The following is a 24,877-nucleotide window of genomic DNA, read 5'->3' on the forward strand; positions in this document are numbered from 1 at the left end:
GCATAAGAGTGCTACTAGACCCATCTCATTATCTTATTTTTCCACCCACACTATTATTTCCCCCACCATAAAAATTTTAAAAATTAAAATACTATTTTCCCACCAACTATTATTCATAAAATAACCTTTAATATTTTTATTTTATTTTAAAAAACCTCAATCTCCATCCTTAATCACATCGCCGCACCTTCATTATACTCTAGCCGCACCAACACATGACTTTCAATGAAACTTTGGATTTGGATGGTGGGTCGGGGTCCGGCTATTGTGGTCTAGTTGGTGGTTTGCATTTTTTATGCAGGTTGTTGTTCTCTGAAACTTTGGATTCAAAACAACCCACCAATGACTTTCAATGAGGTTGTGAGCTTCTTGGTGTTGGAAAGATGGAAGCATTTTAGGGAAAATCATGTGCTGGTGTTTTGATGCTACCTTTCTTAAGCTTGAGTGCATCTTGTCAAATCCAGCCCCAGATGACGCCCAAACCCCTCACACCTGCCTCAAATTCGACCCTTACCAATATCCACTTTTGCAGATCGGTGTCGTCGAGGACGATGGGAGGTGATTACTTGTTAGTGGCAAGTCACCCCGTTCTCTCTTTTCCCCCTCTCTTATTTCGCCAACCGTACCATCAAATCCACTCAATCATGGCCGTTACAAAAATAGTAGCGTTGATTGCTACATAGGACCACATAGGGGTTTAAAAGTCTTTTGATAAAAAGATAAATATGTCATTAAAATTTTCATTAACAAGTGGGTGGGGAAATAGGTCAATGGGGTTGTCACGCCTCGATCCCAACATATGTCCAGGATCGACACGTGACGTCACCCAAATACTCGTATATCTCGCATACCCCGTCTCAAGAATATGGCAATCACAATTTGAGAATCAAATTGCAAAGAAATTTTTCGTTTGCCTTATGCCTGCATCTAACCTCCTCGTTAGACTGCCTACGTACCCTCAATCGGAATCAAGCCATTCATAGTTCACTATCACAAAATCAAACGTTTATTCCACTAAGTTCAAGCAGAAAAGCAAAGTATTCCTCAATCATTCAATATAACCTGACAACATGTAATTCGGAGACTCGGCTACATAACCAATCCCCATGAAAACATGATATCTCTCCCATCCAACATATAAATCATGTCTCATCATGATATCGCAATTCACAACGCACATCATATTTAAGAGCCGACTAACACAAAACCATCCTCTAGCCACATTAATTAATTAATTTGATCAAAGTAAAACAGTCATTCTCATATCTTCTAAATTCATACCTTATGAAATCATAATCGAATCATAGAAATCCCGAAGGAATCACTCAGACGTCCAACATCTTTTCTAACTCAATTCACAAGACTCCCGAAACCATTGTCACAAAAAAAAAAAATATATATATATATATATATATAACTAAGGCTAGAGTGACACGGTTAGGCCACGCCTACTTCTCCAAACAAAGGATTTTAGGCCACTCCATGAAATTCAACAACCTCGGGTTCCAAACCACTCAACGGAACCAAACCAAATATGATCGCCTAAAAATATACCATGTACAACTAATCATCATCACCTCTAGAATGCGTATAGTCCCCCATCGCGGATATACCAAGTAGGACCATAGGGCATAAACTCATCGTGCAGGCAATGATCACCCATCGCGGATATACCAAGCATGATCACCTTTGAATACATATGGTCCCCCATTGCGGATATACCAAGCAGGACCATCCATGAACCACTAATACATGGTGCAATCTCATCATCACACATTATACATAATTATACGCATACATGTTATAGATTCCACATATCAACCAACATCTAGTCAGATGGAGCACAACCCAAGGAATTTCCTTAATTACTATTTCTACTAAAAAGCTAATAAAGTACATAACTCATCTCCTGACTTCCATTTCCACCTCATGCTAGGAATAGCACCAAGTTCAAATAGGTACTCAGTTGGCAAGCATATCCAAATAATTATCAAACAATATTTAGATCTCATAATTGTCATAACATTCATCATAATTATCATTCACATTATTAAAAAATTAATTAAACACATATATATCACAAACATCATCATTACACAAGCCAAATCATAGTTAATTATCATATGTCTATGGCTAAATATATAAAGGTCACATTTCAATAGAAATCATAATTATAAGACCAATTCATATTCACAAATGATACCAATATAAGAAATCAAGATAATAACCATATCACATATGTTAAAGTTTGGTGATGATCCAATGGTCGGATCGTTGATTCACACTTTTACGGTTTTACCAATTAACGTATCGTAGAGAATTTAGGTTTCAATCATCAACCTATGTCATACAATTACCAAAACTGAGCTCAAGGCATCAAATTTAGCCTAAAAGTGACATCGACGGCCCCATGGCTATGCGCCACCGCACTCGCCGCCGTGTGTGGCGGTCGGCCACCCCGACTCGCCGGAAAAATCTAACTATTTCCAAAAATTACCAAAATTTACAAGAATGAAGATCTCAATGAGTAGAGTAAACTTTATACCTGCTGCTAAGGCCAATTTGGCCGAAAAACACCCCAAACTGGCCACGAACCGCCGGAATCCTAAGGTGGGTGTTCTTCAATTCGACTTCCTTGGTGTTCCAACACCCCTACAACCTATCGGGTCTTGTTTCTGGGTCCAAGGGAAGTTGACTAAGGGTGGTGGTGGGTGGTGAAACTCACCGGAACGGTGGAATCGCCGTCAAACACCTCCGGTTTCCTCGCACAGTTCTTCACGATTTTTGACCTAAAAACCCACAATCTTGGGTGGAAATAGTAGAAGGGATGTTGTAGAAGAAATTGCAGGTGTTGTATGGTAGTGGTTCAACGGAAAAGATGACGAAAATCGCCGAAATTTGCTCAGATGGGGGCGCGGGTGCACAGACGGGAAGGGAGGTTTCTTCCTTTTTTTTGTTTCTTTTTCCCTTTTTCTTTTCCTTTTCCTCCTCATTCGTTGTTTCCCCTCTTTTTTTTTTTTTTTTTTTTTCATTTCCGATGGTCCCCTTAACCCCATATTGATCTGGGCCTCTTACCCACAAAGTGGGAGATAATTAAATCTTAAAATCTATAGTATCACCACTTCAAACGTCCATAACTATACCGCTATAATTCGGACTCATAAACAGCTTTCGCCTATGCTCACGTGGCTTCAAGACCGATTCGAAAACGTTACTTATGACCTCAAAAGGTCAACGAGTAAAAAAAATAATTTTCCAAACTTCACTCTTCGTAACTAGTTTAATTGAAATCTAAATTCAAATAAATTAATATAAATTCTTGAAAATAATATAAAATCTCAATAATACAAATACGTAGATTATAATAGTGAAATCCAGGAACGAGATTTCACATAGGTGGGTTTAACAGCACTCTAATATAATTACATAAAATCTGTTGATTTGCTGCTGATGAGACTTGTTCTGTTGATCTAGGATAAATAAAATTTCTGTTTCTTCCCTTACTAAAGATTTGAATTTTTGAAACAAAGAAACTTGACAATGTATATGTTAAACAGTGTCAATTAGCTTAAAAAAATTTCACAGAATGTGTTAAGTTTTTTTTTCGTTATTAAATAAATGTGTGTTAAAATTAAAAAAAAAACCGAACTTGAAACATATATGTACAAGAAGCTATGTGAAAAAAGTATAAGAAAAAAGAGATGTTTGTAAACTGTATTATATAATTTATTTAATTAAACTAAGAGAATTAAGATTGGTAGCTAAATATACGGTGGACTACAATTGCAAAATAATGAAAATTACATGTAATTTTGTTTTCACTGAAAACTCTGATTCTAGCAAGAAACTTGCATTCAACCAGAATATTGAGTGACGAGTGCTAAAAACGTGTGAATATATGTTTCATTGGCATCCAAACTCGTCGTATGTAAAGCAAGTTCTTTACAGTAATTTGAGATTGGGTTTACGCATTCCATATACAATTAATCGTCTCTAAGTTCAGTTAATGGATTCCAATGATAAATTTCCTCATCTCTTGCTCAACGGGCCACAACATTAGAAATCGTCAAGCCATTGACCGAGCAATTGTGAGCACTTACTGCTACTTGGTCATGATGATCAATACATCTCCCTGTAAAGAAGGCTGGTCGCTCAGGTTTAGAAAGACTAATGGTTTCACTTTTCAACAAAAGAACAACTGATGACATGGTTGGCCTGTTGTTTGCATCTTCTTGAACACACAATAATCCAATATGAACGTATCTCAGGAATTCATTTGGACTGCATGAGCCTTTCAACAACGGATCCATCAACTCCAACACTTTCCCTTCATTCCATAATTTCCAAGCCTGCAATTATAATTTCATGCTAATTAAGAATGTAGTGATATATTGATTATAAATTTCTATATACCAACATTAATTTGTTTGAGATATTTTTGTATAAGCTAACTCAATTAAAGACTTTACGTACGTTGCCTATAAGAGTCGGTGCCCACGAAGTCGCCGCAGCAGAGGAAGAGGCCATAGACGGCGTTGTTTGGGGTTTGGACTGTGGCGTTGTAGAAGCCAGTGGAGCGGTTGGCGTTGGAGGAGAGGGTGGAGAGGAGGCGGTTGACGTTGGACTGGAAGGTGGAGTTTCGGGTGAAGGTAGTGGTGTTTGGACAGACGTGGTAGAGATAATCTGCTTCCGTATTGGTCAGAAAGCTGGGCAGAGTAAAAATGGAGAAAATCAAAAGAAGGGTAGTCTCATGCTTTTCATTTTTTGGTGATTCATCGTAACATCATAAGTTTCTGTACTGATTATTAAGAGCAATGCAGGGGTGGCAGCAAGACTTTTCAGTTTTAAGTGTTGACCAGAAGAGTTCCTCTCATACAACGGGGTTTTAGCCTCAGTGCCATCAACCTCTAGTGAGCGCTTGCAAGTTGTTCAAAAGTTGCACTATTCTGTCCACTGACGAATTGTTTAGTGGTGAAATGGTGAAAAAAAACAAAGGTGATTTTGGGGACACCAAATTTTTAAGCTAATTTTTTAAAACCAAATAACATAATTGTTGATAATTAAATTATGTTAATTAACGTATTTATTTTTTATTAGTGACACGTGTTTTAATTTAAAAATTTAGTCTCCTTAATATTATCTTTTGATTTAGCCCACCTTGTATGTACCTTGTGTCCATAAGAAAGGTTTAGGTTACCTGATAAACCATTAACCCGTGTTTGATAGTTTCTTCGTTGTCGCCTTCTTCTTCTTCTTTTGGTTTTTCAAAGTGTTCTGTTCATGATTGAAATGTAGCCATGAATTGTCAAGAGGGTTTGAACAGGCAGACAAGTTTTGTCCTAAGAGTTGAGTCGATTGGAAATTTTAGCCAAACAGTTCTTGCCTTTTTTTTTTTTTTTACACTCCTCAAATATTCAACAATTACACCTTTGATTTTTTTTTTTTCCTTTCTTTTTACAAGGTTACTACTCTTGAACTTGGGTCTAAGGGGGCCGAAATTGTCTTGATCAATTGACGTAATCAACTTCTGCTATTGAACACCTTCAATTAATGCTTTCGACACTTCTTTAGTCTTCAAAATCTTGGAAAATATTCCTCATTTGTGGGTCTAGGTTGAATCTTCTCTATTTACTTGGTCTAAGTTGAATCTTCCCTGATTACCTACCCCTTAAAATTTTTGTGTCACATAATAAATTTATAGTGTACTAAAATAATTACAAATTTGCATAAAAGAACACAATCTTTGTTTTTTGTTCTATGTACGTCTATATGTTGTAAATAATACATGAAAAAGTAGTACGTACAATTTGAGGAAGATGCTTGAAAATGATCGTTGCAATAGTGAGTACTGAAATGTTTAACTCGGTTATTATAGACTAAAGGACTCACTAAACCGTGCCAATCACGTTATGTGGAAAATCAAGATGTTGAAGAAATTCAAAATGCATATTACACTAGCAATAGTGCATGCGCGATGCTGCGGATTTTAAAATTGTATAAAACATGCAGAAAATTCTAAATACACACGATATGCAATACTATTTACATACATATAGAAATCCATTTACAACCATATGGATTGGCAGTTCTATTGCCATTGTTCTAATATTCACATCTTTTACAAATTGAACTCCTAATTGTCCTTAATCGTAGGAAATTTTTTGTATATAGTATTATTTACATATAAAAGATAATATTTGATGTGTATTTACATACTATTTACACACAAAAGATTGGGTAGATAGCCCCTATTGATATCTTCATGAAATATGCAGATAATCAGCTTATTTTACCCAATCATAACCAAACCGTGTGGTTGCAGCTGACTTTAAGTTGTTAATGGAACAAAGTACCTGAAGTCGAAGATAAACCTGGTGAATGTGGAAAACTTTTATTACATAAAATTACAGGAAAAGCTTTTAAAAGTGGAAATAAAATTAAGTCAAATAATTAGGGACCCATAAGTTACTAGACCATACATAGAAATAGAATTTAAATTAAAAAAAAAAAAAACAATCTCAAATACACAGAGCATGACAATTTTAAACATCCAAAAGTGAAACAAAATCATCGGAGTAAATAATAACATGAAAGTGAAAACTCATTAACAATTTATTAAGCATATATAGGTACACCCAACAGATAATCTTATTTAATCACACCATTTTAGTTTATCAAACTGATTATTTAATACTGTCATGCACGACAATATTTTACCATAATGAACTCTGACAATACCCTCTCATCCCAGTCGCACTTTTTGTTAAAATTTTGTTTGCTTTACTTCCATCCATAAGTTTAATATCTTTTCACTGTTTTTCAAATCTTGACGAAACTATGAAGACACAAACAACATCACTCAACTCCTTTTTCAACCCTTTAACCAGTTACACAAATAAGAATGCAGCATTTTTATTAAAGCATGTAATTCTCCTCTTCCTATATTCTTCCCCTTTCTCTAACCAAATAAAAATTTCCAAAACTATATACGAATTTTTTTTTTATATAAAAAATGATACATAATTAAAGCAAACAAAGAAAAAAAAAGAAAACTCTTTTGTGAGATTGTATTAATTTGTTAGCAACCAGCAGCAAAATGTTTCATCTTCTCACCAATTAATAAGTCAGTAAACAAATGACTAAACTTTCTACATCACAAAAGGCTAAAAGCAAAAGACAAAAATCACTCACCTTAATGATAAAGCACTTCGAACAGTCGCATCATCTCATTGTGTAGAAACTGAAAATCTGTAAAGTGTTAACATTTAAATAGATATCAGAAATGGCATCATCACTTGGATTAATTCTTTAAGAAAATCGATGACAACTGTAATATAAGCATCCAAACATCAAATTAAATGCAGAAACATGGCAACCCATAACATAACTGAATTCCAGATGAATTGAAAACAATATTACAGCAAAAGAACTCCAAACATTAAAAAAATCCCAAACCAATTGAAAAAAAATAACCAAAACCAAAACAGACCAACTCAGGGTCATTGACACAGTTATTTCAAGAAAGCTTCCCAATACTGATGAAGCGACACTTCTCCCTTGCCTTGGAGCAGTCTTTTACTTTGAGGTTCAACCAATGAGTATATTCAACCAATAACTGAGTTTGGAAATATACAGCATAGATAATAATTTTCCTGAATTAAACTCAAATCCTATATATATGAAAATTTTTAAAATCATGTATAATCCAAATTCCAGTCCCAAAACAAACCATATTTTTAAAAACTACAAACATGCAAAACCCAAATCAAATCTTCAAGTCATTTCAGATTTTATCAATAACTCACCAACCCAATACACACAAAAGAGTAAATTACCTGAGATCGCGGCTGCTCAAGTAGTTTCTAAGGACATGTAGATTGTGCGTTTAAGTTTCAAGGTTTTTACTATGGAATTGAAGCAAAACCCAGATTAGATTCTAAGTGGGCTTATAAAAAATAATAATTTATTCAGGAATCAATACTGAAAATAAATCAGAAATTAACATTGAAAATAAATTAAGAATCCAAAAAAATTGAAATTTTCATACCTTTAAGTTTCTGGGTTTTACTGTGGAATCCAATTGAGAACCACCTAAAAAACGAAATCACGTACGCTGAGCAAAAATCACCCGAACACGTTAGACTACGCAAGCAAAAAACGGATTTCAATCGAATTGAAAAAGGCAGAAATCTGTAGCCCCTCCACCTTTCACGAATCGAGTAGTTTTCCGAAAGAAAAATGAAGGTGAAAAATCGGATGGAGAAAGTTGCAAAGGGTGGACACCAAGAACAACACCGGCGTGGAAGAGAAAAAACGTTCGACAATTTGCAGGAGCTGAGGATGGAGAGAGAAGCGAACGGAAAGAAAAAACAACGAAGAAATTGAAGGAGAAGGATCAGCGATGATAGACGCGTGGCCACCGAGGGCAATGTCGCCATTTCACTGGCCAAAAAGTGGAAAACCCGGACAACCAAGAGCAATTTTGGGGCATTCTGGGGATTTCACTTTTAATGAATAGTGTTAGGAAACTGAGTTTTAGCATATATAATTTTCGTCTTTAATGTTTTTTATCCTAACAATGGTTGATCATCATAGGAAACGAAATTCAAGTTTCATGTTTTCTAACAAATAAATATAAACATATATGAAGAGTCCGAGCAACTGCAGAATTTTATGCGATTTATTATCATGTAAACAAACAGTAATTTCTCCTAAAACTTGTATGTGCAGAACGTTCATCTTTTTAAGGACAGTTGATACCATGTCGGTAAATTTTGTTATTGTCTAGAGATGATTGTATATATAAGAAGATATTACAATATGTAACAGTAACAACTTATCTATTCACACTATCTATTGGTTTTATTAAACCAAGAACTCCTCAAGAACCCTAGCAATGCTCTTAAGAATGAAACTCACGTAAAATATTGAACTGTTCTTCTCATTAATTTCAAAGGAAGGTGACAGTTTTTAAAAGGAAAGACTGAAAATAAATAACAACTTCACTCACACAATCATATGCTGATTTTGTGGAGATCTCATCCCTAAGCAACGGAAGCAAACCTAATCGTGGTGAACATGCTCAACCACGACTCCTACAAACTAGGACTTGAGCTTGACTATGTCTCTACATAGCCAGTCACCATTATTTAATTAAAAAACTTAATTAAACTTGACTAAAAAACTCTCAACACTATCGAGGGTATACTTCAGTGATAGATCCTTCATAAACAGACAGAGATGACTTGCTGATAGATTGAGCAGAGTCCAGTGTTGCCTCTGACATGTTTCCCATTGCTCTACTTTGGAGGAAAAATGCCGGTTGTTGAGGTAATGGTAGAGTAACAGCATAGCTATTGAGCATGAGAACTACCGATTGCATTGTCGGCCTGTCAACTGGATCTTCCTGAACACAAAGTAAGCCGATGTGGATGCATCTGATTACTTCAGTCCTTGAATAAGAGTCTCTCAGACATGGATCCAACAATTCCAAAGGTGCCCCATCTCTCCATAACTTCCAAGCCTGCATAAAATTCAAAAGTTTAATTCATGATGCTATGTCAATGTAGGATAACAGAACACTACACTTTTCATTTTAAGTTTACATGGCTCATGAGGTCCTCAGCTGCATCGGTCTGAAAGAAGTAACTGTTCTTCTTGCCACTGATGATTTCTAGCACTAAAACACCGAAACTATACAAATCGGACTTGACAGAAAAATGTCCGTGCATTGCATACTCGGAGACATATAACCACTAAAAGGAGCATAACCATCAGTATAGAAATTATAACAAAGATGTAACGCGAAAACATTTTAGATTCAATTAGATAATTGCAAAACAAAAGTGGTCGTGAGAAAAGAATGAAATAGATAACTTACTATGTTCCGACAATTCTATTTGTGCTTGCTTGAGTTTGATCAACCCCAAATATCCTGGCCATGCCAAAATCAGATATTTTTGGATGCATCTCCCCATCTAACAATATATTGCTAGCTTTGAGATCACGATGTATAATTCTAAGTCGGGAATCTTCATGTAGGTACATGATTCCTCGAGCAATTCCTGAAATAATCTTGTAACGTCTTGACCAATCCAATTGCCCCTGTTTCTCAGGGTCTGCAAATCATCAAAATCAAGTTATCATCGACAAATTGCTATTGCAATAGGGAAAGACTATCAGATGTTTGGGTGTACAAACCAAATAGGAAACAGTCGAGGCTTTTGTTGAGCACATATTCATAAACAAGAATCTTTTCTTCACCTTCCAAGCAAAATCCCAATAGCCTAACCAAATTTCGGTGTTGAAGCTTGGCTACCAATACCATCTCGTTCTTAAACTCTTTTGTGCCTTGGCTAGAGTTCCTTGATAGCCTCTTCACAGCTACTTCTTGACCGTTTGAAAGTGTACCCTACGAGAAAACTTCAATCAAACAACGGAATGTCCACTCATGGCATTCATGGACGGCTTATGAGGCTCCAAAATTATTCAGATTTTGCATGCATAAAAGTTGGAACTTTGTAGACCTGAAGGAGCACTCATGTCATATACTGATTAACATACCTTGTAAACTTGACCGAAACCACCTTCGCCTAACTTGTGATCGTTGGAGAAGTTGCTCGTGGCTGCTTGGATGGTAGCAAAATCAAATTGCAAAGACTCGACAGTAGTAATGTCATTCTCACCTGCACAACCAACCAAGCCATAAAAGCACAATGTTAATAGACGAGGAATAAATGAAAGGAGAATCAATGAGAATAAACAAGAGGAGTAGTGGAGAAGGATATATTTTTCTACTGCTTGGTTCGTTTGTTGCTGCTGTGTTGTACTTCTTTCTTGCTCTCCTGGTTATGCAGCAGTAACCCACAACAAAAAGTAGCACAGATACAGATATTGGTGCAACAATGGCAACAATTGTACTAGTTGGGATTTTACTTTTTCCTGCAAAATAAGCAAAAAAATATTGAGAAATTAGTAAAATCAGCAGCCACAGCACAACACCATATTCCCCTGTTACAAAGTCCATAATAGCTATCAATTACCTAACAAACTAATCTGATAATACAATAATCACTTGATTGGGCTTCTTAAAAGGTTAGAAACGTTTTGTGACACTTCGCTTTTCCGACAACATTTGGGAGAAAAACTTAACTACATAATAGAAGCACTTTTCGAAGAAGTACATACCTAGAAGCACTAATTAGAGTTCTAATGAAAGCATTTCAAGCAAAAATGCTTATAAGCAGAAGCGTCAGTCACGGTTATACCCTTAACATTCAATTTTGAAATCCTTTTTTTGTATCAGACTAGACTGTCGCTCGAATAAAATTGCTAACCTATTTATATTTGCTTAAGTTTAAAGTTGTCAACTTTGAAAATTATTTGATTTGAAGAATTGGTCACTTTACCTTTAGGCGAAGGAGGGAGAGGAGGAGGCGGCGGCGGCCCTGGTGCAGGCTCAGGTAATGACCTTGCGTTTTGGTCGTAGAAGGGGTAAACTTCAAACCTAAGATTGCAACTGGGTTTTAGAACTCGTCCCCCAGCACTACTTCTAGGAATTTGTGTTGCAGCTCCCAGAAGACACCAATTGCAATCTCCAGAGGACAGGTCCTGCGTGCACTGCCCAAATCCGTACAGCGTAAGGAAACCTGAAACATTCGTTTCTTTCGTCGCAAACTTGTGACTGCTATTGGAAGTCTGAGCGGCCACCTCGGTGACCGTAGCTGCCAGTACCTCGTTGAACCGGTTTTGGTCCACTATACTACTTGCATTCTGCTTGTTCCACATGTACACAACAGGCTTGTCGTCCGCCCTGGAAAAGAAAGACTCGTTGGAGTAGCGTAGCATGCAGTCGTCGTACCAGATGACCACCTCTTTTTCTACCGGGCAGCGTTGTGGGGCCTCGGCGGTTGCGGTGGCGACACAGGTTTCGCAAGCGTCGGTGCCCACAACGTCGCCGCGGCAGAGGAAGAGGCCGTAGACGGCGTTGTTTTGGGTTTGGACGGTGGTGTTGTAGAAGCCGGTGGAGCGGTTGGCGTTGGACGAGAGGTTGGAGAGGAGGCGGTTGAGGTTGGACTGGAAGGTGGAGTTTGGGGCGAAGGTGGTGGTGTTTGGGCAGACGTGGTAAAGGTATACTGCTTCCGTATTGGTGAGAAAGCTGGGCAGGGTTAAAATGGAGAAAATCAAAAGAACCGTATTCATGCTTTTCGTTTTTGGGTGATTCATCGTAACATCATTGGTTTTTGTACTGAGTATTAACAAGAGTAATGAATGGGTGGTAGCAAGACTTTTCAGTTTTGATTGTTGACCAGAAGAGTTCATCTCATACAACCGGGTTTTAGTCTCAGTGCCATCAACCTCTAGTAAGTGCTTGCAACTTGTTCAAAAGTTGCACTATTCTGATAACTGACCAATTGTTTTGTTGTTTATCGGTTCAAAAAGCAAGGATGATTCTATTGGTAGATCTAATTAAGATGTTGCGGTTGATGAATGAATTAAATTGATTAACGTAATTATTTTTTATTAATAAAATATTATTTTATTTAAAAATTTAATATTCCTAATATTATTAAAAAAGTAATCACGGCTTCCTGTTGGCAAATTTAAATTACTATTTTTATAAGTGATAATCTAAATTAATTTAGGGTATATACAAAACTATCTCAACTATGAATAAAAGTTAAATGTCATATATCATCTTATGAATTTGCTACAATATTATACTTCTGTCAGTTTTTCTGTTAATTTATCTGTTAAATACTGACGTGATTTGAAATACAGTCCATTATGAATTAAAAATTAATTAAATATAAAATATAAAAAAAAAAATATATATATATATATATATGGGATCCGTCACCCTTACCTTTCTGCCCCATTCCACCTTCTTCCCCATCACCAGCGCCTACCTTGACCTCCTTCGTACTTATATTTTCCCTATCAAGCACCAGCACGCACCAGCACAACCATGGCACAGAGTATTTGCACTAACATCCAAATCAAAGGGGAAAAGAACGCATCCAGGAGTTGAAACAAGTCATCAAACCTTATCATTTACCAGTTACATTCCGAACAAATAAAAAAACAAAAGAATTATAAGTGGTAATCAAATTCCCAGGCAATAAAACATCAAACAAATATTCAGTAAAGAAGGAATGAATAGAGGAAAAAAAAAACCCCAAAAGAACCAAACTTTCAGAACTGTCTGTATCCCAAAAGAGTCCTTGGCATTGCTCTGCCATTGCCATTGGCATTCCCTTCCACCATTGCCATTGACGACAAACCCTTCAATTCCTCCATACTCGCGTTGCTCTTCCTCGCCATGACCCCTCCGCAATTGTTGTACCTCTTCTCCCCCGCGCTCACCGACTTACTCCCTCTCGAATTCGACAATATCCCGTACGCTGCTTTCGCCAAACTCTTTGCCGGCATGGTCATCTCCTGCATCGACGGAAGCCTGGACGGCGGATTGCGGTTCTCTTTTCGCAACACGGCTGAGAAACTAGGCACCGATTGAGCGAGAACGGAAGACCCTTTACGCGAATTGGTCAGATGGGTCTTAAATTTGACTTGTTTCTTCAATGGGGTCGATTTCGATTCGAGTTCTTCGAGCTCTTCTGGGATCATGTACTTCCTCCTTAGCCGCGATTTTCTGAGTTCCGCGTAGGCTCTGTATCTAGGACCTTTCTCCATGGCGAACCTGAAGGAACTGGATGTTGATCTGGGTTAGGATTCTGGGAGAGGGAGGCAGATTGTCTGCGCTCCTATTACATGCCCTTCCCGTCACGATTAAATTAATCAACATTCTATATTAATTTTTTTATACAAATAATAAATATAAAATATTAAGGTATCGTGATCATAAAAATAAAGATATTAATTCTTTTATAGAACTCTTTCCCCCCATAATTTCTTTTAGGAATTTGTGTTGCAGCTCCCAAAGACACCAATCGTCCAGAGGACAGGTCCTGCGTGCACGGTGCACTGCCCAAATCAGTGAAACCTGTGTGGGAAAAGAATAGTATTTAGTTTTATTCTGTTGTTTGAATTTTAGGTTAAGCCCATTGGAATTAGAGTATTGATTTCTTGCTTATTAGAATTAGGTTTAGTTGACTATATACGGTACTTATGTTATGCAATTGATTGAAATGTGTGAAGAAAGTTAAGGTTCTATTTGATTATATATAGTGCTTATGTTATGCAATTGGCTGCAATGTGTTAAGAAATTTGAGGTTTTACTATAAAACCAAATGCAATTGGCTATAATGTGTAAAGCAAGTCAAGGTTCCAGTATAAAACCAATTGGTAATATGAGAAGTATAACAACACTCTTTTTTTTTTTATAACAAAGATTATAAAAACACTCTTAAATCAAAATATTTTTACTTTGGGTTGTATTCCCCGTTTCTTTACAACAAAAAAAACATGTTACTTTTTCAAGTTTACCATCTTTGTCACCTAATTTATATGGAGACGCTAAACTAATGAATCAAAAGAAATTCTTTCAAATGTAGAAGATAGCGCTTTATCATAATAGCGGAGCAACTCTATTTATGCTTAAAATTGCAGTTTCGATCTCTACTAATTTTTTTCCTTCTTAACAACTACTTATTAACTCACAACCGCTGTTTTTAGTAAAAAAAGAAAATAGATTCTTTCAAGAAAAATAGAGAAGTGATGCAAGATTTGGATTGCCGAGAGGGACGAATCCATTGTGGGACTTCCTGGAAGTGGGAGAGAGGGAGTGAGCCGAACACTTCAGACTTGGTTGGTGTCATTGACCAGCTAATTAATGGTTGGCGTTAATGTTTTAGTAACCATGGGATCAAATTTGATTGATTGTTAACACTAGATTGTGTCAGTAAATTGAGAATATGAATATACCGTACCAAATAAAACATTAATATGTATAAACTGTTTTTCATATATCATTAAACAATTGGCACTCATACGAATGGCAATAGCTAACCTCATTTGTTCATTCATTTGATTTATGAAAAAAAACAAAATAGCAAAAAAAAGCACCACTGACAGAAAAAGGAAGGTGCAAGGCACAATCCGAACGTTGGAACGTGCAATGTCTGGTAACAACCCACTGAAGAAAATTCGTGAGAAGAGAGAGAGAGAGAGAGAGAAACCCTTTGATTTTTTGGACAGAGAAAAGAACTTTTTTCCGATCATAGGCATGAAAACTTGAGCCTTGTCAATCACGTCATGTGGAAAAAAGCTTCTTTAGTATTCTTCAGATCATGTGGCGAGGCCACCAATGGCCAAAGGTAGCGCGTTGACCCGTGAAGGCCAAAGAAATAGCTGAGATCAACTACGGTGACATCTTGATCATCTGGTTGGGGACGCTTTACAGCCGACTATTTTTTGACGAAATAATTGAATGAACTCCCTGAAGTGATGTTTCTGCATACTAAGCACGCAAGCTTTTCTCTTCTTTTAAAATGATATAGTTTTGAACCCGGTTTTTAGTTGTCATTTTTCTTCAAATATTTTAAAGAAAGTTTTAACAAAATATTTTTAGTACTATTTATTTTTAACGTTAAAGATATTTTAATTTTAAATAGTCATTTCTAGTACTATTTATTTACACATTTTTATCATTTTGATTAAAATTCAAAATTTTCAAACTCTTTTTATTAGTTTTCCTTATTTTAAAAGAAAAAACGATAACAATAAACCACACCCACACCGGATTACTCCCCTACAACCCAACCCCAACCCTGCCACCACATGCGGCCATTTTGCCACCGAGCCACTACTCTCTCTTCTCTCATATTTTCATTCCTCAAATTTCAAGTAACTTTTAAATTAGAAAGTTTTAACGAAACATCCAAGGTACTGTTCACTTTAAAGAAAAATCATATTTTTACATTAAAAAATCAAACCTAATATTATTCACTTTACCCTTTATTTATTTTGTCCTTATCATTAAAACTCAAAACTTTCAAACCATTTTCATTAATTTTCCTTTTAAATTATAATCCCAAATATTTTGGTTTATGAATAATTGAATATTGAGGTTTAAAAAATTCAAACGCTTTAACCAACTCATTAATTAAAAATCCTGAATCCGCTGCTCCTCACATGTATGTATAAAATTCTAATCCATAGATTACGAAGCAGTAGGTTGATAAACATATATTACAATAGATCAAACGCCTCATTAATGCACACTATCTGGGATATACTTCAGTGATAGATCCTTCATAAACAGACAGAGATGACTTGCTGATAGATTGATCGGACTCCAACGATATCTTTGGCATGTTCCCCACTGCTCTACTTTGGAGAAAAAATGCCGGTTGTTTAGGTAATGGCAGACTGACAGAGTAGCTATTGAGCATGAGAACTACCGATTGCATTGTAGGTCTATCAGCTGGATCTTCCTGAACACAAAGTAAGCCGATGTGGATGCATCTGATTACTTCAGTCCTTGAATAAGAGTCTCTCAGACACAGATCCAACAATTCCAAAGATGTCCCGTCTCTCCATAACTTCCAAGCCTGCAGAAAACTCAAAGATTTAACTCATGATGCTATGTCAATGCAGGAGAACAGAACAGTGCACTTTTCATTTTAAGCTTACATGGCTCGCGAGGTCCTCAGCTGCATCGGTTTGAAAAAAGTTACTGTTCTTCTTGCCACTGATGATTTCTAGCACTAAAACACCGAAACTATACAGATCGGACTTGACAGAAAATTGCCCATGCATTGCATACTCGGGAGACATATAACCACTACAAGTTGAGAAGGGAAAATTTGACAAATTCATTAGTACAGATAATGCAAAGAAGAGGTGGTCTAGTTAAAAGAAAGAAGAAAAGAGAGAAACTTACTATGTTCCGACAATTCTATTTGTGTTTGCTTGAGTTTGATCAACCCCAAAGATCCTGGCCATGCCAAAATCAGATATTTTTGGATGCATGTCCCCATCTAACAATATATTGCTTGCTTTGAGATCACGATGTATAATTCTAAGTTGAGAATCTTCATGTAGGTACAGGATTCCTCGAGCAATTCCTGAAATAATCTTGTAACGTCTTGTCCAATCCAATTGCCCCTGTTTCTCAGGGTCTGCAAATCATCAAAATCAAGTTATCATTGACGAACTGCTATTGCAATAGGGAAAGACTATCAGATGTTCGAGTGTACAAACCAAATAAGAAACAGTCGAGGCTTTTGTTGAGCACATATTCATAAACAAGAATCTTTTCTTCGCCTTCCAAGCAAAATCCCAATAGCCTAACCAAATTTCGGTGTTGAAGCTTGGCTACCAATACCATCTCATTCTTAAACTCTTCTATGCCTTGGCCAGAGTTCCTTGATAGCCTCTTCACAGCTACTTCTTGACCATTTGAAAGTGTACCCTGCAAGAAAACTTCAATCAAACAATGGAATGTCCACTCATGGCATTCATGGACGGCTTATGAGGCTCCAAAATTATTCAGATTTTGTATGCATAAAAGTTGGAAATTTGTAGACCTGAAGGAGCACTCATGTCATATACTGATTAACATACCTTGTAAACTTGACCGAAACCACCTTCGCCTAACTTGTGATCATCGGAGAAATTGCTTGTAGCTGCTTGGATGGTAGCAAAATGAAATTGCAAAGACTCGGCAGTAGTAATGTCATTCTCACCTGTACAACCAACCAAACCATAGAAGCACAATGTTTAAAGACGAGGAATAAAGGAAAGGAGAATCAACGAGAAAAAACAAGAGGAGAATCGCAGAAGGATATATTTGTTTACCGCTTGGTTCGTCTGCTGCTGCTTGATTGTACTTCTTTCTTGCTCTCCTAGTTATGCAGCAGTAACCCACTACAAAAAGTAGCACAGATACAGATATTGGTACAACAATGGCAACAATTGTCCTAGTTGGGATTGTACTTTTTCCTGCAAAATAAACAAAAAAATATTGAGAAATGGGTAAAATCAGCAGCCACAGCACAACACCATATTCCCCTGTTCCAAAGTCCACAATAGCTATCAATTACCTAACAAACTAATCTGAGAATACAATAATCACTTGATTAGGGCTTCTAAAAAGGTTAGAAACGTTTTGTGACAGTTCGCTTTTCCAACAACATTTTGGGAGAAAAACTTAAACTACATAATAGAAGCACTTTTCGAAATACATGCCTAGAAGCACTTAAGTAAGCATTTATTAGAAGAGTGCTTATAAAGCAGAAGCGTCAGTCACGGTTATACCATTTACACTCAAATTTGAACCCCTTTTCTGTATGACATTAGAATATCGCTCGAATAAAATTTCATCGAATTGATATTTGCAAGTTTAAAGTTGTCAACTTCAAAAATTAAATTTGAATTGAAAAATTGGTCACTTTACCTTTAGTCGGAGGAAGAAGAGGAGAAGGCAGCCCTGGTGCAGGCGCAGGTGCCGACGTGGCGTTCTGGGCGTAGAAGGGGTAGACTTCGTACCTAACATTACAACTCGGAAACAAAACTCGTCCTCCGAGTTTCCGATTACAGCAACTCGGAAGTAGGGCTATGGTCCCCCGAAGACAGCGGTTGCAATCCGTCGCCGACAGGTCTTGCGTGCACTGCCCGAGGCTGTACACCGAAATCAACCCACTAACATTTGCCTGATTCGTCCCGAACTTGTCGGCGTCTCCGACAGCCTCACTGGCCGCCTGGTTCACACTCGCCGCCATGACCTGGTTGAACCGAGTCGGGTCGGTGGCGTTCTGCGTGTTCCACATGAATACGCTGGGCGACTCGGTAACGGTGGAGAAGAATGACTCGTTGGAGTAGCGTAGCATGCAGTCGTCGTACCAGATGACCACCTGTTTTTCTACGGGGCAGCGTTGTGGGGCCTCAGTGGTTGCGGTGGCTACACAGGTTTCGCAAGCGTCGGTGCCCACGACGTCGCCGCGGCAGAGGAAGAGGCCATAGACGGCGTTGTTTGTGGTTTGGACGGTGACGTTGTAGAAGCCGGTGGAGCGGTTGGCGTTGGACGAGAGGTTGGAGAGGAGGCGGTTGAGGTTGGACTGGAAGGTGGAGTTTGGGGTGAAGGTGGTGGTGTTTGGGCAGATGTGGTAAAGGTATACTGCTTCCGTACTGATCAGAAAGCTGGGCAGAGTAAAAATGGAGAAAATTAAAAGAAGGGTAGTCATGTTTTTCATTTTTGATGATCGATCATAAAATCATAGGCTTTTTGTATTGCGCATCAACAAGGGCAATGCAGGGGTGGTAGCTTGACTTTCGGTCTTGTGCGTTTACCAGAAGAGGGATTTGGAGAATGAGAGATTAAATTTACGGAAAAGTTTTCAAATTAAATAATATGAATATTGATAATTTGATTATGACTTAAGTATTGATAACGTACTCATTTATATTGGTGACACATCATTTAATTTGTAAATTTTATTTACAAATTTAGTTTCCCTAATATTACCCACCATATTTTAAACGCAATGTCATTATCATTTAATAAGAGGAAAATTAATGAAAAGAGTTTGAAAACTTTAAGTTTTAATGATAAGGAGAAAATAAAGGGTAAAATGAATACTATTATGATTGACTTTTTTTTGTGTAAAATTATGGTTTTTCTTTAAAGTGAATAGTACCGTGAGCTTTTCGTTAAAACTCCCCTTACTAAGTGATTGAAACTTGTTTGAAAGGTGCACTATTATGTCCAACAACCAATTATTTAGCAGTGAATTGGTAAAAAAAAAAAAAAGCAAAGGAAAACTAATGCAAAGAATTTGAAAATTTTAAGTTTTAATGATAATGACAAAATAAAGGGTAAAATGAATAGTATCATGATTGACTTTTTAGTATAAAAATATGATTTTTTGTTAAAATAAACAGTATCGTGAGCTTTTAGTTAAAACTCTGAAAAAACAATAATGATGCTCTAGAAATTAAATTTTTAAACTAATTTTTCTAAACAAAAGTATTGTAATTGTCAATAATTAAATTATGTTGATTAACGTTTTTATTTTTTATTTGTAAAAAAAAATTTAGTTTAAAATTTTAATTCCTTTAAAATTATCCAATGATTGAGCCCACCTGAATTGCCAACTTTTATTGTTTGTTGTGTCATATTAAATGTGAGTTGATGTTGAAGCTGTCTCACTGGGTCATCGTCCTTATCATCAAAATCATGGTGAAGAAAACAAGGGGAGAGAGGAAAATAAAAAATAGTAGTTTGAAGCAAGGTAAAATGCAATGGGGACGGGAGTGGTAGAGTGTGACGTCAGACTCGCCGGTTACGTATGGGGAAATTCCAGCTTGGTGTGGATTTTTCTGAGGATTATTTAGTTCTAGCATCAAGGAACAAAAAAGTCCTGAAAAAAATTATTGATTATTACCCACAAGGATGTTAGAAGTTCCTTAAACTTCAAGAGTACGACATATTGGGATTTACTATAGTAGTATCTCATTCACGATCATGGGAAAAAGTTAAAAACTTAAAATACAAGATAATGCATTATTTATTTGAAAAATCGCTACAATGACATTCTTTGTATTAGTTTTATCTTGTCATCATGGCCCATTGAGTGTTACATTTGGCCAATTGAGAGAGGTAGCCCCACTTAATGGGATCGCTACACTACTAGGTTGCTCTCCCTCATACCCCATCATGTGATAAGTTATTTCAAGATGTTTGTATATATTATATATGTGTTTGCAGTGGCGGAGTTAGAATTTTCAAATAATGGTGCCTTAATTTCAACCAAAAATTAAAAGAAAATCAATGGACCATTTCTTCGAGCACTTGGTGGGTACTTGCCGATTCATGCCGACATTTGCCAAAAGCTTACACGAACGTATGTTGACAACTACTATGACCAGTAGAGGCTTGTCAAGGACAACAGATGCTGACATTTGCCGAAAGCTTACACGAACGTATGTCGACAACTACTATGACCAGTAGAGGCTTGTCGAGGGCAACAGTAGGAAACTATCAAGTAATGTTAAAGACTACCAAGGTTTGTCAATTGAGGCATTTCATCAAGCATTTGGTTCACACAATAGATTCGCATACAAGAAGAGAGAAAAGAAAGATATGGACGATAAAAGAAAAAAAATTAATGATACTTTGATTCGAACTAATTCTTCTTATGGTCATGTCACGTTTTCTCGTGGTATGATATTAAACGAAGCAAGCAACCTTTGGTGGTTTGGGACCGTTCCGTTTGGAATTCTTGTTTCCGTCCTAGAAATTCTCTTTTTCTTTGGAAATTCATGCATGGGAAAATTGTTATAGATTCTTTATTACATGATAGAGGTTTTGCTCTTCCCTCCATGTGTTCCCTTTGTTGCTCAAATGTGGAAACTCCGAGACATTTGTTTTTTGAATGTTCTTTCTCATTTCAGGTTTGGTCTTCATGTTTAAATTGGTTTGGGGTGATCTCTCCTTTTGATGATATTATGACCTTCTTCACTTATCCTATTTGCAAAGGCTATGGCTCTCAGATTCAACTTCTATGGTGGGGTTTAATTGGAGCTTGTTTATATTGTCTATGGACAACACGTAATAAGCTTCATTTTGACGATATTCAACCTTCCATTACTGCTATTGTTCGCTTAATTAATTGTCAGCTCCTTGTAATTGATTCGTTGAGCAGGGGAAACATGAAAAATTATGTGGAAGAACTTTGTATTCTTTCCACTATTGGTTTGTCTGGTCGTCCTACCAAGTCACCTCATGTTATTGAAGTTTTATGGAAACCACCTTCTCTACATTGGGTCAAAGTGAATACCGATGGTGCAACTCGTGGATCATCAGGATTGGCTGGTATTGGCAGTATCTTTCATGATCATTTTGGTTCATGCATAGGGTGTTTTGCTACTTTTTTAGGGGTGGCTACCTCTTTTGAAGCTGAATTGCATGTTGTAATTCATGCGGTAAACTTAGCTTGGGAGAAGGGTTAACATTCCATTGGGATTGAGTGTGATACATCCTTGGCTGTTCTTTTCAATTCTACTTCTCATAATCGTGTTCCCTAGCATTTGAGAGTTCATTGGTTGAATTGTTGAGTGTTACTCTTTTCTATGTGCATAAGAGTTACACATATTTTTCACAAAGGGAATCAAGTGGTTGACTGTTTGGCAAATTTTGGAGTGGACCATCCTAGGGTTTATTGGTGGGACTATTGTCCTCCTTGTGCTATTGTTGTGTATCATCATAATCTTTCTCTTCGCCCCAATTTTTTATTTTGTTAGGATGGGTTTTACTTTGTTTTTTTGTAACTGGGTTTTCGTGTTTCAAGCAATTTTCTACTTCTTATTAGGGTTTGGCTTCAAAAGTTGTTTTAGTGGGTATTGGCCTAGTTTCCCGCTTGTATTACGTTTCCTTGTTTCTTCATGTTATTAATAAATTCTAGGAGAGAGGGGACGGGCGGGAGGTTTCTGGGTGCAACGGTCTTTGCTCTTTCGGGAGAGGGTTGGTGTCTCGCACACGACTGTTGACGAAGAGCTAATCTCGCCTAATTCGTCTCTACAAATTATATAAAAATAAAAAATTAGAAAGAGAAAGTTATGATTTAGTTTGTCATAATTGTTTATAGGGATCAATATAAATACACAATCAAATATACGTAAAGATTTTAAAATTGTTGGGATCATAAGCAATCAATGATCTCATATTAATTTCGTCATTGCAAGTCACGAACACAAACAACGTGCATATTATTTGCCAAATTCATATCGGTGAAAAATCAAAATTGCAATGTTAGAAAAAACAATTGAAACTCTGCAATCTGAAAAGTCACGGCAGATAGACTTTGTCGAAGAGTCTAAAGTCAAACAACTTTAATTTTCCGTGTGGAAAAGTATCTCACTAGATATGTCACCATCTCAGTCAAATTCGTTGAAGAAACGTAAACCAAGGGGACGAACTGACCAAGAAATTGTATAAAACTTCAAAAGAATAAAGTATAAAATTATTAAAACATACGAAACGATGGAGACGTAAGTGCCAAAAGGCTACCATATAATATACTATTAAACATGAATTTTCAACAATAATATAACATTAACAAAGCCTTTTTTCATTAAATAAAGTTGGCTGTATGAATCATAAAATGTCATTATGTTCGGTTATATGTCACGTCTTCTGTTAAATCTAAGTACTTTAAGTCTTTTCTTAGAATCTCTTCCAAAGTCTCCCTTGGACTTCCTCAACCCCTTCGGCCATGAACTTCTGTCCTGTAATCGCATCTTCTAACTAGAGTGTCAGTAGGCATTCGTTTCACATGTCCAAACCACCGTAACTGATTTTCTCTCATATTTTCTTCAATTTCGGCTACTCTTACTTTACCTCGAATATCCCATTCATAATCTTATCATTTCTCTTATGCCCACACATTCAACGAAGCATTCTCATCTCCACTACACCCCTTTTATGTACGCGTTGATGCTTCATCGCCCAACATTCTGTGCTATAAAGCATTGTTGGCCTTATTGTTGTCCTATAAATTTTAATTTCCCTTGAGCTTCAGTGGCATACGACGGTCACATAACATGCTGGATACACTCTTCCACTTCATCCATCCAGCTTGTATTCTATGGTTAAGGCCTCCATCCAACTCTCCGTTCTTTTGCAAGATAGATCCTAGGTAGCGAAAGCGGTCGCTCTTTGGTACTTCCTGATTTCCAATCCTCATCTATAAATCATTTGAGCCTCTGTTGATTTGTTGCTGATGAGACTTGTTCTATTGATGTTAGATAAATATAATTTAGGTTCCTTCCCTTACTAAAGATTTGAATCTTTGAAACAAGGAAACTTGACAATGTATGTTAAATAATATCAATTAGCTTAAAAAAATTTCACAATGTGAGCCAATTTTTTTCGTTATTAAATAAAGAGGTGTACTATCTACACACTCATTTTTACTTCTTACACTCTCTTCTAATTAATGAAAAAGACAAAAGTAACATATAACAGGCCCAAAAAAATTAAATTCCACGGCTGAAATAAAGCCCAACATGCAACATCAAATCTTTCTTCCAGCTTTGCCCCTAACAGAGGTTAACCCAAATCTGTTAACCTAACTTCACGAAATTACCATCAAGCAGAAAAAAGTCCAATAAAACCAGAAAAATTCTTTTTTTTTTTTCTTGCAACAAGCCGTTGCACCACCCACCCAAAACAAAAAAACCCCAAAATTAAAGCTCATATACTGACATGATTATTTATTTTTTTATTTTATTTTTTTTGGAAACTACTGACATGATTAATTTAAGAACCATCTCCATTTCCATTTTTCCTCTATGGCGTCCCCTATTCCCACTTCTATTTTTCCTCTCCACAATTTCCACAAACTAAAAATATTACTTTTCAAATTCAATTTAATAAACAATGAACTTACACTTCCATTCCATACATATATATCAGAAAGAACAAAGCTCTTCCCAAACAGAAAAATAATCTACATGTTAAAAAAAAAGAAAAGGTAACTCATGTAAGTAGTGGATTGCCTTGGTAGTTAAAGTTATAATGTCAACTTATGACTTTGCAGGTTTAACTTTTTATCCCCTTAGAATAAATTAGTATAGGATATTGCTTGTACTAAAAAGAACAAGTAATTAGTATAGAATATCGCTTGTACTAAAAAAAAAATATTACACATCAAATTAAAATTACATAAAAATACCCATCAATTATCTTTTATATTAGCAAATCAATTGTCTTGGATTATAGCTTTACAAGTCGCTTTGTCATGTCCCAGCAACAACCTGAAAACAAATCAACAAAAAATGCATTGGTATCATACCAGAAATGTGATACTTTACTATTCCACAAGTAATAAAAAAAAGTCAAATAGCTCAAATATTTCCACAAGTAAACAAAATTAGCAATTATAAACAAATGAAAAGTCTCCAAAATCTAAAATCT

The 24,877-nt window shown here is 36.4% G+C and overlaps 2 protein-coding genes, 2 long non-coding RNA genes and 1 pseudogene across 4 annotated transcripts; 1 reads left to right on the top strand and 4 right to left on the bottom strand.

Annotated features, from left to right (window-relative positions):
* Window positions 1–990: 990 nt before the first annotated feature.
* LOC125480349 lies at window positions 991–3,297 on the bottom strand. Its single transcript, XR_007260759.1, has 2 exons — window positions 2,546–3,297; window positions 991–1,745 (listed from the first exon to the last, which is right to left on the bottom strand). It is a non-coding gene; the product is annotated as an uncharacterized LOC125480349 (long non-coding RNA).
* Window positions 3,298–4,481: 1,184 nt separating this feature from the next.
* Window positions 4,482–5,093, top strand: LOC125480345. The gene is made up of 2 exons (XR_007260755.1): window positions 4,482–4,742; window positions 4,821–5,093. It is a non-coding gene; the product is annotated as an uncharacterized LOC125480345 (long non-coding RNA).
* Window positions 5,094–6,031: 938 nt separating this feature from the next.
* On the bottom strand, window positions 6,032–12,349 carry LOC103948117 (annotated as a pseudogene).
* A 677-nt stretch (window positions 12,350–13,026) lies between these two features.
* LOC103948279 lies at window positions 13,027–13,824 on the bottom strand. Its single transcript, XM_009359290.3, has one exon. It carries the CDS (start codon window positions 13,690–13,692, stop codon window positions 13,195–13,197), a length of 498 nt encoding a protein of 165 aa, XP_009357565.1. The 5' UTR covers window positions 13,693–13,824; the 3' UTR covers window positions 13,027–13,194.
* A 2,271-nt stretch (window positions 13,825–16,095) lies between these two features.
* LOC103948119 (cysteine-rich receptor-like protein kinase 10) lies at window positions 16,096–19,259 on the bottom strand. Its single transcript, XM_009359109.3, has 7 exons — window positions 18,359–19,259; window positions 17,761–17,904; window positions 17,527–17,648; window positions 17,164–17,374; window positions 16,844–17,081; window positions 16,594–16,744; window positions 16,096–16,511 (listed from the first exon to the last, which is right to left on the bottom strand). The coding sequence occupies exons 1-7, from the start codon at window positions 19,152–19,154 to the stop codon at window positions 16,182–16,184; spliced, it is 1,992 nt and encodes a 663-aa protein (XP_009357384.2). The 5' UTR covers window positions 19,155–19,259; the 3' UTR covers window positions 16,096–16,181.
* Between the last annotated feature and the right edge of the window lie 5,618 nt (window positions 19,260–24,877).

This window comes from the organism of the source record quoted next, unplaced genomic scaffold (assembly GCF_019419815.1).
Source record: "Pyrus x bretschneideri cultivar Hongxiangsu unplaced genomic scaffold, Pyrus_bretschneideri_v1 Contig33, whole genome shotgun sequence".
NCBI lineage: Eukaryota > Viridiplantae > Streptophyta > Magnoliopsida > Rosales > Rosaceae > Pyrus > Pyrus x bretschneideri.